Source organism: Perognathus longimembris, chromosome 7 (genome assembly GCF_023159225.1).
Source record: "Perognathus longimembris pacificus isolate PPM17 chromosome 7, ASM2315922v1, whole genome shotgun sequence".
Lineage (NCBI taxonomy): Eukaryota > Metazoa > Chordata > Mammalia > Rodentia > Heteromyidae > Perognathus > Perognathus longimembris.
In genome coordinates, this window is record NC_063167.1 from 33,278,957 (window position 1) to 33,294,620 (window position 15,664).

General features: G+C 41.9%; 1 protein-coding gene across 8 annotated transcripts in view; it reads left to right on the plus strand.

Moving 5' to 3' along the window:
• Elavl4 (ELAV like RNA binding protein 4) overlaps positions 1 to 15,664 on the plus strand; it is a 92,619-nt gene that overhangs the window by 58,254 nt on the left and 18,701 nt on the right. For all 8 annotated transcript variants that reach the window (XM_048349902.1, XM_048349906.1, XM_048349904.1 and 5 more), the window contains exon 3: positions 6,755 to 6,858. In XM_048349902.1, coding sequence (XP_048205859.1) covers positions 6,755 to 6,858 — 104 coding nt within the window. The remainder of the gene's footprint in view (positions 1 to 6,754; positions 6,859 to 15,664) is intronic.

Genomic DNA, 15,664 nt, shown 5'->3' on the forward strand with positions numbered 1-15,664 from the left:
ATTCTATTTCTAGGTTTTTGTTGTGTTTTTGTGGTTAATTGCACATATAAGTCTCATGGCCTTTACCACCTGGGCTGGCTTCAAACCAAGATCCTCAGATTTCAGCCTCTGGAGTAACTGAGATTACAGGCATGAGCCTTCTTAAAAGCCCAATTCAATTGCCCCCTCCTGGAAGTTTTTCCTACACTGCTTCTCAGAATCAGTCTCTACCACCTCTCTGTCCTTATAGAGAGCTTTGAAAGAAAAATCTCTGATATACATCTGTTTTTTTCTGGTTTATAGTAAGCTTCTAGGCCTATCTTTTAACACAGCCTCCTGAAGTCAGGAATATTTTGGGGTCTGTCCATAATGTCTGTGTGTATTGCCAGGTAAAAGAAGAGGCTCAGCATCTTTCTCTACTTTCAAGGACATAGAGGCTTTGTGGGAGATAGCATACTACCCAAACAACAGTGAAAGCAATATCTAATGTGGTATAAGAGACAAAGGAAAAGAAACCAACCCCACTTGAATATCCATTATATGCCAGATGCTTTCTATGTTATCATATTTAAAGTTCCTAATAACCTCTTGAAGTAGTGCATGCATGCACTCGCGCGCGCGCATGTGTGTGTGTGTGTGTGTGTGTGTGTGTGTGTGTGTGTGTGTGTGTGTGCTGGTCTTTAAGCTTTAATTCAGGGCCTGGGCACTGTCCCTGAGCTTCTTTTGCTCAAGGGTAGAACTCAACCAGTTGGGCCACCCCTCCATGTCTACCTTTTTTGGTACTTTATCGGAGGTAAGAGTCTCACGGACTTTCCTGCCCAGGCTGGCATCAAACCATGGTCCTCAGATCTCAGCCTCCTTGAGTAGCTAGGTTTATAGGTGTGAACCAGCAGTGCCCAATAGCCTCCATTTTATAGATAAGACTACCAAAGCAGAAAGAGACAAAGTAAGAATGCAAAACGTTGGACAAAAACAATTGCATATATTAAGAACCTCCCTTCCCTGTTATTATGCACTGAGTGTGTACTTTTCCCCAAAGCCAAGGCACAAGGAGGTTAATTTAAATTAGCAATGGTCACGTAGCAATAAGCAGAAGAACTGAGGCTCATACCCACATGTGACCCACTTTAAGTCACCAGAGCATCCCAGTCTTTAATGTGCAGGTGGCTCACCTGGGGATCTTATTGGAAAGCTTCAGCAGGTCTGAGATGGCACCTGAGGCTATGAATTCCCCACACATCCCTAGGCGATGTCCTTGAGGCTGGTAGAGGAACTAACTTTCATCTACATTCAGTCTGAGACAATTCTGCAAACTATTGAAAGAAAACTAATTTTCTGACACTGTATTTTCAAGAAAAAAATTACAACTCCAGTTGATCAACCCTGTTACCCACCCTCCACTCCACAGGAGAGTGGGAAGTGGCTCCACAACCATAAGGGTTCCAGAACCCAAAGACCCCCTAGTCTTAGCATTCCCATTAGAGGATGAGTGCCAAACACTTCTAAGCATTTGCACTCAGATGCCACCCCTGTTAGGAAAGAGCATAAACTTGGATGACACTCAGATCTGGTGTCATTCAACTCCTGGCCCTCGCTCCAACTTGCTAGTTGGCTGTGGACAGGTTATTTGACCATTGCTTAAACCTCACTTTCCATTTCTGCACAGTGGACACCCAGTTCAGACAGGATTAAATGAGGTGACACGACTAAGCCACTTAGCACAGTGCCTGGCACAAAGTGACACAGAATAAATTAGAGCTTCTATTAGCTCCCACATTACTATAATCCTCACAGTGATCCTTTGATTGTGAGGATTAAGGGATTATGTCTGTTTTCCAGATAAGGGAACAGGCTGATGAAGCTTAAATGACTTAACCAAGGTTATACAGCCAGTATGGTTTTTGAGCCCCATGCACATGTATATGTGCAGTAACAGCCATGGACCTCTCTGGCTGCTTTGGGATGTGTGCAGATAGATTTGAAGCAGCTGAGAGCAGGGAAAGGCATCTCAAGATTGGCAGAAAGGAGGATCTGGGATTCGGAGTTGGCAGTAGTTAACCTAGGATGTGAATTATCGCCACACAAGTGATCTTGAGGTGGCTGGGAACTTGCATCATGTGCTTTGAGAACAGGAATTCAGCCTGAGCTAGGGTTCTAACATCCGCAAAAAATAAAAATAAAATACTCAACTCAGAAGTTTTCAGCAGCAGCAACTAACCCATCTGTCTGCCCCCACAGGGGCTTTACAGAAGAGAGAAATAACTGGTTTCTGGACAAATAGGGGTTTTTGTTGTTGTTGTTGTTTTAAGCAAGAAAGAGCACAGTGAGCAGGTTGATAGTGTTGAAATGCTGAGGTTCCTTCCAACCAGCTTAGCTTCTCTGCTTCTGTGGATGGCCACAAGGATGCCACGGCCAGAATAATACCCAGTATCCTAAAGACAAAACAAACTACTGCTATCCAGAATCCAAGAAAATGCAGAGAGATGATCAGATAAGATCTGCATACTTTCTAGGGACTGATTGCCGAAATGTAGAAAGCAACTACCCAAGATAATTTACCTTTTCTTAAGTGATTCAAAAAAGCTCCCAAGGTATTTAAAATACCTTTTTTAAGTGAGTGACAATGATTATAGCCAACAGTATGAGATTGAAGCCAAAATAAAATTCAGACCAGGTCATCAGCAAAAGATAACCCATTGACCAAGCTGGTCCTAGTACCTGTTTTGCTAGATAAACTTTTATTGAACCACAACCACTCAGTTTACAAATTGTCTCTGGCTGATGCACAATGGCACTATTGTCATGTAGGACTCACCAAGCCCAGATATAATAAAAGAGAGATATTACCATATCATAGTAGGAAGACATATCGTGCGTTTGTGTGTGCATGCACATGCCTGCACTTTATATACACAGAAATATTCAGGTTCAGGCTTAAGAACAGCTTTTTTTAAAATAAGAACCTATTTAATCCAAAAACAGACTGAAATGCTTTAAAATGTAACCATTATGTATAACAGTTTTCTCTTGGAAACCTCATTCTGAGTTGTAAGTTTCTGTCCTAAACTGCCAAGAATATATTTCCTATGGCACCTGGTATGTGAGGACCCCTAGCCCAACCAGCTAGACAAAATTGCTAGCTACTAATCAGCTGGAAAAATTGTAACACATATGGGAACCAAGAAGCCAGATAGTCACTACAGCTTAAAATTAAGGAAATAGTCTTCATTTCATAATGCTGTATTTCTTCAAGAGGGGCAAGTCAGTAAGCACCATTCTGATTACTTCATTTTTATATGTTCAACTTGTCATCAGAAATAAACTTACAAAATGAGAACAAAAATAGTTTGTTTTCATTTTTTGTTCATAGAACTTGGTTGCTTTATCTATATATATGTACATGTTCCTGCTGATAAAGAGAAAAGATGGGACTACTTTAAAAAAAAAAAAAGGAAAAGAGACTATTATATATTTCTGGATTGTAGATACATAGAAACTTGGTCCTCAGCCCTAGTCTGGGCCCCCCTGGGACTACTCAGTATGGTGACTTTCTTGGTCCCCATGGAAAAAGTGTCAGTATTCTTTTGTGAATGTGTTTCATCTACATTTTTCCATGCACATTTAAATATAAAACTGCTGATTCAAAATCCAACACCAAATATATGGCTACCAAAATTAAAACTTAAAATTCTCCCTCATTTTACTCTCCCCTACTACTGAAACAGTTCCTAAAAGAAATGAAGCTTGGGTTTGTACATAGGGACTTAATCTTCTCTAGGGCATTTTAAAAGAAAATACTTCGATCCATAGAGCATTTTTTTATTCAGCATAGCTGGACTCATCCCTGTAATGGTGAGAGCCTGTGAAGAAAGCCTGCCCATGAACGAGGCTAACCACAGGTAGTTCCATTGTGCTGTCAGTCTATCTCATATCTTCTGATTCACAGGCAAGTGTTCCCATCGCTGCTCCCTTGTTGAGTGCAGCATTCTGTTTTAGAGTTTGCAGTTCATAATTTTAACTCAAGGAGAGCCTCCATTTTCTTCCTTCCTTTCTGAAATGACATTTGTCTAGCTTTCTATGTTTCCAAAAGCACCTTCATTCTTGATGCTAAAGGCATTTCTAAACCTGGGACAGGTGATGATAACACAGGAGTGCTAACAATAGTCGGGAGTTGAGGTGATGGTGGGTTTGGAGTTGATACAGGCAGGTGGGTTGATAGGAAACATCTAAACTGAGCCAGGAGTCCTTTCCCTCACTTGACCTTCAGAACCTTCCTAGCTCCTGAGCTGGAGTATGTTTTCCTTCCTCCAGAAGCAAAATCTAAAACAGACAAAACTGAGAAGGCAAAAACCATACCCACTATGTTCATTTTAGATTTCTGCAATATATGAACGATTTTCTAGAGGTGACTGTATTGGGAACATGCACCCCTGCGTGTTAAATGCCTTCACATAGCTCCATCACCATGATGAATGGGAAACTTTTTCTGTGTGAGTGAGCTCTAATGTTTGTGGTTAAGGAGTGAGTGTTTTGTTTATATTTTTGTATTCTATTTTAATTTCAGACAAATTAAATTGGGCTAGAAAAATGGACCATCTGACCAGTTTCCTAGAATTCATATGTAAGGCTGCTCATTGACATAATTATTTTAAAATGCCCTTTAGAAGCAGCTCAGCTTGGTGCATGACTGTTCTTAAAAGCTGATTATGAAAATATTTTAGTACAGCAAAGTTTTAAGGCTTCTCATATATGCAAGGTAAATATGACTGAGAAATTTGCATGATGAAAATGGATTTAATTAGGTGAATTTAGTTAGGCTTGATGAGGTGGAGCCAAATTTAGGATAAATTATATTTTTAAACCAATGGAATTGGTCTCTCATATTTTCATATTTGCAAAATGAACTTTCTTGGAACATGTAGTGGGGTTTTGTAATAACACACATCTCTGTCTCTGTCACACACACACACACACACACACACACACACACACACACACACAGACAGACTGTACAATGAAAAGAGAAGGTCCCAGCAGTTGGAGTGTGCCCAACACACTCTCCTCCTCTCTCTTCAGTTTCTAATTCTGACTAGTGAAGGTACCTGCCTGGCAAAGTTTGCCCCTGTCTTTCCTATTTTAACCCTGCTCTTCCAAAACACAAAGGAATATCCTAATGGAAAGTGTTGTCATGTGGAGTTTTACATTTGAGGGGACAAATGCTGTTGAGTTTCCTCTGGATTCTCTTTGCTTCCATCCTGTAAAGGATAGCAGAGTCACCCATTTTCTGATCCAGAACCCAACTTGTTTTCCCAGGTTCCCTCCTACAACCAACACAAACACAGACATTTACCAGCAAAACAGAAGCTGTTGGAAAGATTTTTTGGCTGCTGAAATAGGCTCCTGTCACCAGGACATGGCAGGCTTTTTGCTGTATTGTCTCCCAAACCTGCCCCAATACTCCAAAGAGAGCTTTATGTAATCTGTCTTTCCTGACATGTGAAGTCCTGTCATTTTCTTCCTCGTTGGCTCTACTGCCGCCCACAAATCAATATCATTGCCTGGGAAGTTCAAGCTGGCTTTGCAGCCACCACAAGCTCTGTGATTCTTAAAGGGTATGTCAGAAAATGTAAAGTTTCCTAATGATATTTCTGGCTGATGACACATGGCAGAGCTGATGGACTATTTATAATCAGTGGCACAATCGCAAGCACATTATTTTTATTTCACTTAGGGGGGAGCCCTGTCACTTGCTACCTCTCTTCACAGACAAGTTGATGCCATCTCCACCTAAAGTAGCTAAATCCTCTTTGCACAATGTGTTTGCTCTCTCTCTCCTTTGTGTTAGGAGCATCCTGGTTCTTTCCAATAGAAACCTTTGCCCTCCTTTTTCTTTTCTTTTTTTAAAATTTTTTTTTAAAGAATTGTTCTTTAGCTCCAATGAATGATAAGGGCAAAGAGCAATTTGTAGCAACTGATTTAAATTCAGGCCATGCTTACCATCCTTCACTGTAAATGTCTTGGATTTTTGCTGCTCAGGTCTTGCTACATCCCTCTGAGTATGGGTGTGGCTAGCATGGCAAAGGCAAGTGACACAGCTACTGCATCCAGGGCTTGCCCCAGTTTTATAGGACTGAGCTGAGTGGCAGTGCCTTTAGCCGAGTCCCTACTGTGTTCTTGGCAATGTACTTAATATAGCCATTTTATTTGCAATTTCTCACTAACTCTCAAACCTATCTGAGGTAAGTGCTGTTAACTCCAGAGAAGAGGTTTGGGGCGGGGGGAAGGAAATTAAAGACTGGGTAATGTAACTGAGTGTTGATACATTCACCTAGCATGTCCTGGCATGTGCAAGGACCACGGTTTGAGTCCAACTACTGCAAAGCAGCAATAAATGACTTCATTCCAAAGTCACAATGATAGGGAAAGCCTCATGATGCCAGTTCAAATCTCTTCTAGCAAATTCCACTTGGTCGCTTTCCACTACCCTATCCTGCCTTTTCCTGATTTTATTGACCCTTTTATATATCGAGAGAGGGTGCACAAGGATGTCTACTTAGCTTAAGCTTGGGCAGCTCTTGTGACTTAAATGCCATCCAGTGAGAGATGGAGAAATTTTTTAACCTCTCAACCTGCGGGTAAACTGTGCTGTAAAGGAAGGATTCAACCAGCTACTATGGGAAATGTTGCCTCTATAAAGATACTGAGCACTTTCTCTCTCTCTCTCTCTTTCTCTCCCTTCCTCTCCTCTGTCTCTCTTTTTTTCATGTTTCCACAGGACAGAGTTTAGGGTATGGATTTGTTAACTATATTGATCCAAAGGATGCAGAGAAAGCCATCAACACTTTAAATGGACTCAGACTCCAGACCAAAACCATAAAGGTAAGAGGCGATATGCTAACTTCTGATTCAGGAGGCCCTGGTTAAGTTTCATTCCATGGATCTAATGAAAGGAGGCTATATGGGAGCCTGAAGGTGGGGTTCTTTGTTTATTAAGGACATTTGCTGTTTATTCTATATGTAGGAGGCATGGACTATCATGGAAAAGCAAAATGAGAAAGACTAGAGGGAAGGGACTAGAAGCCACCATAGAAGGCAGACATAAGATCTGAGAATTGAGTCCCTACCAAGAGGGCCTATCATCCTGATTCTGCAAAGGTGGCCAGAAATAAGGCAAGGGAAAAGGACAGTGATTCCATGTGCAAATAGTAAGACCTAAGTTTGGATGACTGGTGATGAGACAGTGAGATGAAGAGACCTGAAGTAGTACCAGGCTGAGCAGCTTTGGCTTTTCCAAATGGTAGTTAGGAGCTTCCTAGAAGAGAACTGGAAAGAGAAAATCAATTATAAATAAACACACTAATGTAATGTGGATAGGGACAATAAAATTAATAAGAGCACAGTGAAGGAAGAGAAATAAAAATATTCCAACAATTTGAAAAATAGCCAGGCAGGCAGATATCTCAGGAATAATCATTGAAAGTCAAAGGCAGCGACCCCCAGTCTGCTCACCCAGGAGCTGTAGTTTCTGTGGCTGGATTGTCACCCTCTGTTCAGACCACATGGGTGGGCTCCTTCAGGAGAAGGTATCGCTAACTTCAGGCCCCCTTGGGCAAATGCGGTGGTCTCTTGGATGGAACTGCCCATACCCTGGCCTCCCTTTCTTTTCTTCCCCCACCTCCAGGCAGAATCCTGTTTAGGGGCAGCTGCCAGCAGATTAATGAGTCCCATCCTTCATAGCCTATTAAACCACAGGGAAGTGTCTCCTGGGCGCTCTTATCCTCACGACAGCAGGTCTGACGCAAAGTAGGACAAAAGAGAAACCTCTCCCAGAATGGAAATCTATAGATGGCACCAACGCTCAGCATCTGAGAATACAAAAACCAGAACTTTTTAGTCTAACAAAGCTACTTTTTCCAACATCCAGGCTGACAGAAAGGACTGCCTGGCATAAGATAATCTTAGCTGGAAGGTAATGAAAACAAAAACAAAAACAAAACCTTTCGGGGTTTTTTAATATATGCTATGATTATCTTCCTTTCTTTTTTTAAAGCAGCTTTACTTTTCAGTTGAGTTTAGCTTATTTCGAAAGATGATTGCCTTCCCTGAGCTTCTACAGTCGGTGATATACAAAGACCCCAAAAATGGGCTGATTCAGGCTGCCTCAGTCTAAGCTGCAAATCAGCTCCTGTGAATTCTCTAAGGGGGAAATAATCAAGAGCTGTTTAATTATGGGGTAGTCCTCTGAGAGGCAGGAAGATTAATTTCTTTCAAAGGACAAACGTACCTATTTTCATGCTTTAAGTAAAGAAGGACGTTTGGGTCAGCTGACTCCTTGATGAGGCCACTCCAGGTTGAGAGCTGCAGTTGTGGATTTGATTGATTTCCTGTGTGAGCCAGTTCAGCATTAGAATGTCAGATGTTTATTCTTCCCTTGATGGACACTCTAACCTTGAACTAAGAAAGGTACTTTTCTTCTACTATAGTGTTCTTGAAACCTAAACTCTTCTTCAAGGGCTTGAGATAAATCAGCTATCAATTCTGCCTACTTTTTTTTTTAATATTCCCTAAGCCCCCCTCCCCAAGGGTTTCCTTGAAGACTGACTGGACCTGATTTTTCCTGGTCTCAAAATGTTCCCCCTTTGCCCATCATACTGTCAGATGCTTCATCTAAGTGGATCTTAGAGACAGAAGCATTGATTATTTTCATCCTCTAAAGAGGCCAGTCTGCCTCCTTCTCTTATCTGTATCCCTTTCTCTACTCTCCCACCCACCTTGCCCGCCCCCAACTTGAGATGCTGCCAACACATTCGCACCCAGCAGAAACGGCTGTAGTATATTCAAAATGCATGATGCCATGGCTGAATCAATAATTTCCATTCTCTACTACGAATGAAAATTTAATGTGCAAACCTGGGGATTTCAGCCCTTTCATTAAAGCAGTTTATTTGCCATACTAAAAATTAAGTTTGAGTGATAGGTTCCTTTATTAACTTTTCTTCCCTTTTCCTAAAGGGACACAGTGTTTAAGGTTAAAAAAATCATATTAAAAAGAAGAGGGTGGGGAGAAGCAAAACTCTTTCTTGTGCTGTTAATAGTCTCATCATTTATTAATTTCTTAAAATTGCTTTTTTGCCTTTCAGGCCACTGTTTACTTCTGCTTCCGTTTGCTTTGATAGGTGACATGAGATTTATCTCTTTGCTCTGACTCCTATGGAGGAATAGCTAACTTGCCAATCTGGGGGAAAAAAAAAATCTTCTTTGAACGCATGCCATTACACATATTTCCTTGGAACTTTCTAGTATATATTTGCAGACATTGGTCAGTTTGACCCTTCTCTTCATATTTCTGTGGCATTTCTGCAATGCAACCTATAAAACACACCATGTGGGCTGGGAAGGTGGCTTAGTGGTAAGAGTGCTTGTCTCGCATGCATGAACCCCCAGGTTTGATTCCTCAGTACACATACACAGAAAAAGCCAGAAGTGGCATGTTGGCTCAAGTGGTAGAGCGCTAGCCTTGAGCAAAGGAAACCAGGCACAGTGCCCAGGCCCTGAGTTCAAGTCCTAGGACCAGCACACACAAAAAAAAAAAACTAAAAAAAAAATGTATGAAATGCACAATAAATACAGGGAAAACAAGAATGGCTGCTTAAACTGTGGAGGGTGATGATGAACAGCCAGCTAAGGGAAAGCTCTGGAAAGTCCTAGGGATAAGGTAGTAACTAGAGTGAGTAGTGGGGAAAGATGGCAACTTCTTTACCTTAGCTACTGTTGATGGGGGAAGATAGTTGTTTATTAGAAACAGCGATGCCAAGTTCCAATGGCTTATGCCTGTAATCCAGCTACCAAAGAGGCTGAAATTTAGAGGATGGCCATTTCTAGTGTAGTCCAGGCCAAAAAAAAAAAAAAATCTGAAAATCATCTCAACAGAAAAAGCTGACCTTGGAGGTGCATACCTGTCATCCCAAATATTCAGGAGGGACTGTGATCTAGGTCAGCTAGACAAAACTCATGACTTTATCTTAAAAATAATCAAAGCAGGGGTTGGGAATATGGCCTAGTGGCAAGAATGCTTGCCTCGTACACATGAAGCCCTGGGTTCGATTCCTCAGCACCACATATATAGAAAACTGCCAGAAGTGGCGCTGTGGCTCAAGTGGCAGAAGCCAGAGACAGTGCTCAGGCCCTGAGTTCAAGCCCAGGACTGGCCAAAAAAATAAATAAATAAAAGCAAAGAGAGCTAGAGGCAAGACTCAAGTGGCAGAGTATCTGCCTAACAAGTATGAAGCCCTGAGTTCAAACCTTAATTCTGAAAAGAGAGAGAGATACTAACTGAAATTTTTTTAAGTTTCCCCCTTTGGGGTGTGTGTGTGTGTGTGTGTGTGTGTGTGTGTGTACTGGGGCTTGAACTCAAGGCTTCATATTCTTGACAGGCTTTCTCACTCAGGGCTGGCATTCTATCCTTGATCCACTCCTCCACATCTGGATGTTTGCAGTTTATGTAAGTTTCAAGGATTTGTCTGCCCTAGCTGCCTATTCTCAGATATCAACATAATAAGTAGCTGGGATTATAGATGTGAAATAATATGTGAAAATGTCCAGAATTTTTTTTATGTCAAATCTCCCAATTCCTAAAGGCTAAAAGCTAACTCCCAAAAATTTAAGCATTATGTAAGAAAACCAAACAGAACTTAATCAGTTGAGCTCTGAGTAGCCACTTGCAACCTCTGAACTCAAATTTAAATATGTAAACATTGTTTTGCCAATTAGTGAGTGGCTTATTACCCAACCACTAGTAGAAGGTGTCCACAAAAGATGCCTTCTTGTCAAAAAAAATCCATTTTCTCTTGATTAGGGAGGATGTAAAGTGACTGTGTGTGAATACTGAGGGCACGAAAAGGGCAAAGAAAGCTGAGATAGGGCATTGTGCATATTTACACCCCAAGGAGGACTTGTGACTCATCACTCCAAAGGAATAGTTTTTTGCATTGTAACTTCTTCAATAGAAAAAGATTCCTATCCCTGTTCCTAGATATCAGGCTTAAAGAAGAAAAAGACTGGCCAACAGTTGAGGTGGAATGAGAACCCAAAGATCCAGTGAAGGATTCTACCAGAAGAGGTGCTACTTAATGTGAAAGCATAAGCTGGAAAGGAAATTAATAATAGCCACAGTAATTATAATAGCAATGCTGTCTTACATTGACTATTTGCACTATGTCCAATACTATCCTAATCCTTCTACATGCTTATTGTTTTTATTCAATCTTTGAACTATCCCTGGAGCTAAGTGCTTTATACATACCAGCTCTATTCCCTCATTTTTTTCAGCATCCATCATCTTTTTTATTTAATTTTATTTTATTGTAAAGGTGATAGAAGGGTTACAGTTACATAACTAAGGTAATGAATACATTTCTTGTAGAACATTGTTACCCTTCCCTCATTTTCTCCCATGTCCCCTCCCCCCACTCCCCTTCCCCCAAGTTGTAAAGTTCATTTCCAACATCATGTCTTGTGAGTATCAAGTATCGCTGTTGCATTGGTGCACTCTTTATCCTTTGTCTCACCATCTTGTTATTCCCCTTCCCTTCCCCATATCAGATAAACATATATACAAAACACAGGGTACCAAAATCAAAAACAGTGACAGCAGGGAATAAACCAAAGGGGACAAAAAAAAAAGAAATGAAAAAGAAATAACTTTCCATAGTACATTAAAACCAAAGAACCTCTTGTTTCCATATGGTGGAGTTCATTTCAATTAGCATCATTATATTTTTAATTTAATTTTATTATCCAAGTGATGTACAGATAGTGAGTACATTTCTTATCAAACATTGTTACTCTTCCCTCATTTTTCTCCCACTTTCTTCCTCCATAATCCTCCCAAGTTATAAAGTTCATTTCCAATATATTGTTAGCATCATTTTTTATGGTCATATGTATATAACTATTGAGCTATTGTGATTCTCTGCTAGGACTATCCTAGACATACACTAATTATTACCAATGAGAGAAATCATGGAGCCTATGTTTCTTTGGGTCTGGCTTACTTCATGTAATATTATTTTTTTCCAAGTTTCTTCATTTCCTTACAAATGGGGGTATATATACACAACAGAATTCTATGCCTCCATCAGAAAGAGTGACCATCCTTTTTCCAGCGCTGTGTGTGTGTGTGTGTGTGTGTGTGTGTGTGTGTGTGTGTGTGTTGAGAGGTCGAATCAGAAGTCTTTATTGAAAAGCTGGTGACGGCAGGTGGACTCCTGCATAAAGACATGCAGCCCCTCAACCACACTTAACACTGTCAGAAAACTGTCAGCTCTGTTTCTTAAAGGAGACTTGTAAGAAGGTGTTCTTAGTTCCCTTATGCTAATGAGGAAACTAAGTCCCAAAGTAGTTAAAAAGGACGTATACCCAGGATCACATAACTGGTAAAATAATAATAATAATAATAATAACTCTCTGTCCTTAGCTTTAAGAGTTAGGAGGTCACCCTGCCAGTTTGCTCCACAGCATATGCATTCTGAGGACTGGTCAGGGTGGGGGCCAGGCAGGTAGGCGGAAGGAGGGAACTCTGCACACACAAGGATTATATGCCCTGGTATGAGAAGGCTATATTAAAAAGCAAACAAATTAATTCCAAGGTCCCTCTATGTTCTTTAGTAAACAGACATATTGCTCAAAGTTTCTGCTATTAATGTGGAGACACATCTGACTTCAAATGGTTCCTCCTCCTCGTCCTCCTCCTCCTCGTCCTCGTCCTCCTCCTCCTCCTCCTCCTCCTCCTCCTCCTCCTCCTCCTCCTCCTCCTCCTCCTCCTCCTCCTCCTCCTCCTGCCTCCCCCCCTCCTCCTCCTTTGTGGCAATTCTGGGGCTTGAACTCCAGATCTGGGTGCTATCCCTGAGCTTTTTTGCTCTACCACTTGAGCCACAACTCTATTACTTCTGGATTTTTGGTGGCTACTTGAAAAGAGTCTCATGGACTTTCCTGCTCAGGCTGGTTTTGAACTGTGACCCTCAGATGTCAACCTCCTGAATAGCTAGGATTACAGGAGTAAGTCACTGGCACCTAGCTAAATAATTTGTTCTTCAGCTCTTGCTTTCCAGTCCCTGTGCTAAATCCTGGGATTTAGGTAAACCACAGAAGGTAGTACTCTGGAAACTCTCCTGTCCATGTGTGTGAGAGTGCCATAGATTATAGATCACACGTCTGGAGCAGACTGGAGTCCAATTTGGGAAACAACGTCATTTCTCAATGCATGAACCCTAAGCCACAGTGAACATGATTTGCCCCATTAAGGACTTTAGAGAGCTGTTTGGTCACTCCTACTTTTCTCCAGTTGTATCTGACAAGGTTCACTTTAGATTTGGGGCTGCACTGAGGAAAAAGGCTATGGTTCTGGAAAATGGTCCTCTGGAGTTCCTTGACTCCCCAGTACTGACCCTCTTCTAGGCTCTAAAAGAGCAATTTCAAAGTTTACAGTGTCATTACCCTCTTGCTTAGATGCACTCGGCTGAATCCAGTTACCTTTGGTTTCATTCTTTGGCATGTTGGTTAAGAGAAAGGGGAAAAAAACACCTAGGGCTGGGCTTGGTGACAAATCTGTAACTCTAGCACGTGAAGGCTGAGGTCAGGCTGGGCTATGTAGTAGAACCCTACAGTGAAGAGAACTAAAGAAAAGAAAAAGTAAATCCAATGGGATCTTAGAGTACTTTCAAAAAAGAAATAGTCTCACCAAAGCCTTGGCTGAATTGATGGTCAAGTTACCCTGAGAATCTTCTATGAAAAAGGTCCAAACGGAATGTGAGGATTTGGTTAAGTCTTTCTGAGTGATGGACAGACATTGCTTGGGTTTCAGCCTAGGTATGAGGAGGAGCAGGCCTGAGGAAGTGTTCCCAGCTTGCTCTGTCTTTGGCAGCCCTCTCCTTGGGAAGGTGGAAGGGAACACACACTTGTAAAGGAACAAGTGATGCAGTATGATTGGGGGAGGAGCATATGGGGCTGCTGTGGTTCCCTCTGGATGGGAGAGAGGGAGCTGTGTGAAGAGTGGGAGAGAGAGCTGGTCAGGGTGAAGTTCCAGGAGGGTTCATCTGGCTGTGACATGCCATGTGGGGTGTTTGGCAATGAGAATGGCAGATTGCAGGCTGCTGTGGCCAGTTTTGTCAGCCTCAGATACTTGTTTTCATCAACTCTAGTAAGATCTTTTCCATTCATTTTTAAAAGCACTGCATACTTATTTATTATTGGGAATATATAAAGTCATATCATAAAGACATGCCAGCAATTCCCAGCCTAACAGTGTGAGCATGTATCTATTTGTGAGCCATGTTTTCTCTCCTTTTCTCGTTGCCTCGCATGTTTACAAATAATTTTGTGGCTTTATTTTTTTCTCTAATAATTGTATGAACATGTTACTCAAATGATAAGAATGTGGTGATATAAAACAGCTTTTGTGCAAACTGGGATGTGACTGATTTCAGGACTATGGCTTAGATAAAAGGGGGAAAGGAGGCTGCCACTGAGTAAGCCCCAAGAGTTAGCACTCAGAGTGAGAAAGATGCCTTATAGTGAGGCAATAGCCCAGATCTCCAGCAAACAGGACTAGCGAAGGGGAAGGTGACTGCACTAAGCCCTTTCAGAAGGTAAACTGTCTTCCCTTCTCGGGAAAGGAAACAGCTGAGCATTCCCTGTGATGCTGCTGCTTAACCATTTCTCCATTTTCACTTTTTCTTCTTCTAATAGCACTAATGGCGTCTCCCTCAGGGGAATTGCTCCACACTTGAGCTTCGCAGGTTCCAACTTGCCCCTCCTGTTTCTTTCTCTTGCCAGGGGGTCATGGGCCCAGCCTCCTCCCTCCCCTGCTTCTCCCCACCATCCACCTGCCTTGACTAAAGGCCCCCATTCCGCTGAGGCATCTTTTCTCTTCACTTGGCATAAGCAATTATATTTCTCCTATCACAGCTCTTAATGCTTCCAGAAGAGTTAGCAGATCACTTTTTGCTGACAGATATCACCCCACCCAGAAATAATGGCCTGCCTCCCTCAGTCTCATTAATAATAAAAAAGGTCTTTTCTCCCCACCCCATCTCCATTTTAGCTATAGTCAGAAACTAGTCCAGGAGCCTTTCCCTGCCACAGTGGGCAGGGGCAGCTGGAGCCACTGAATCCCCAAGGAGGAGGACATTGACAGGGCCCTCAGAAACTCAATACATGTTCACCCCTGATATACCTACCAGCTGCCCTCTATCTGTGACACACTGTGTTTCTTGGTGTCCTGTTAACTTCCTTTTACATATGTCCAGGGATAGACCTTGGAGAGGTAGACATGCAGCTCCCCAGTGAAATTGATATGACTCCAGTCCCTGAAAGGTCATTCTCAGTGTTCTGGGTTCTGGATTACCAAAAAAAAAAATCTGGACAGGTATAGGTTAAGAGGTCAAAGGATTTGGGGAAGTACATGGAATGGGGTCCAGGGCACTTAGTTATCTACAAGCATAAAGGACCAACAGTGTTGTGTGGGCACCTCAAACAATCAGCACCCCCTTAGTTACATGGGGGTTACAACTCCTGATCATAGGCAGTAGTAATCCTACCTTGCCCACTGTGGTCAGCCTGGTATCTTGTGTTCCATCTCTTAGCTTTTGTGTGTTCAGAAGACCTAGTTGAAGCAAAATGATGGCCA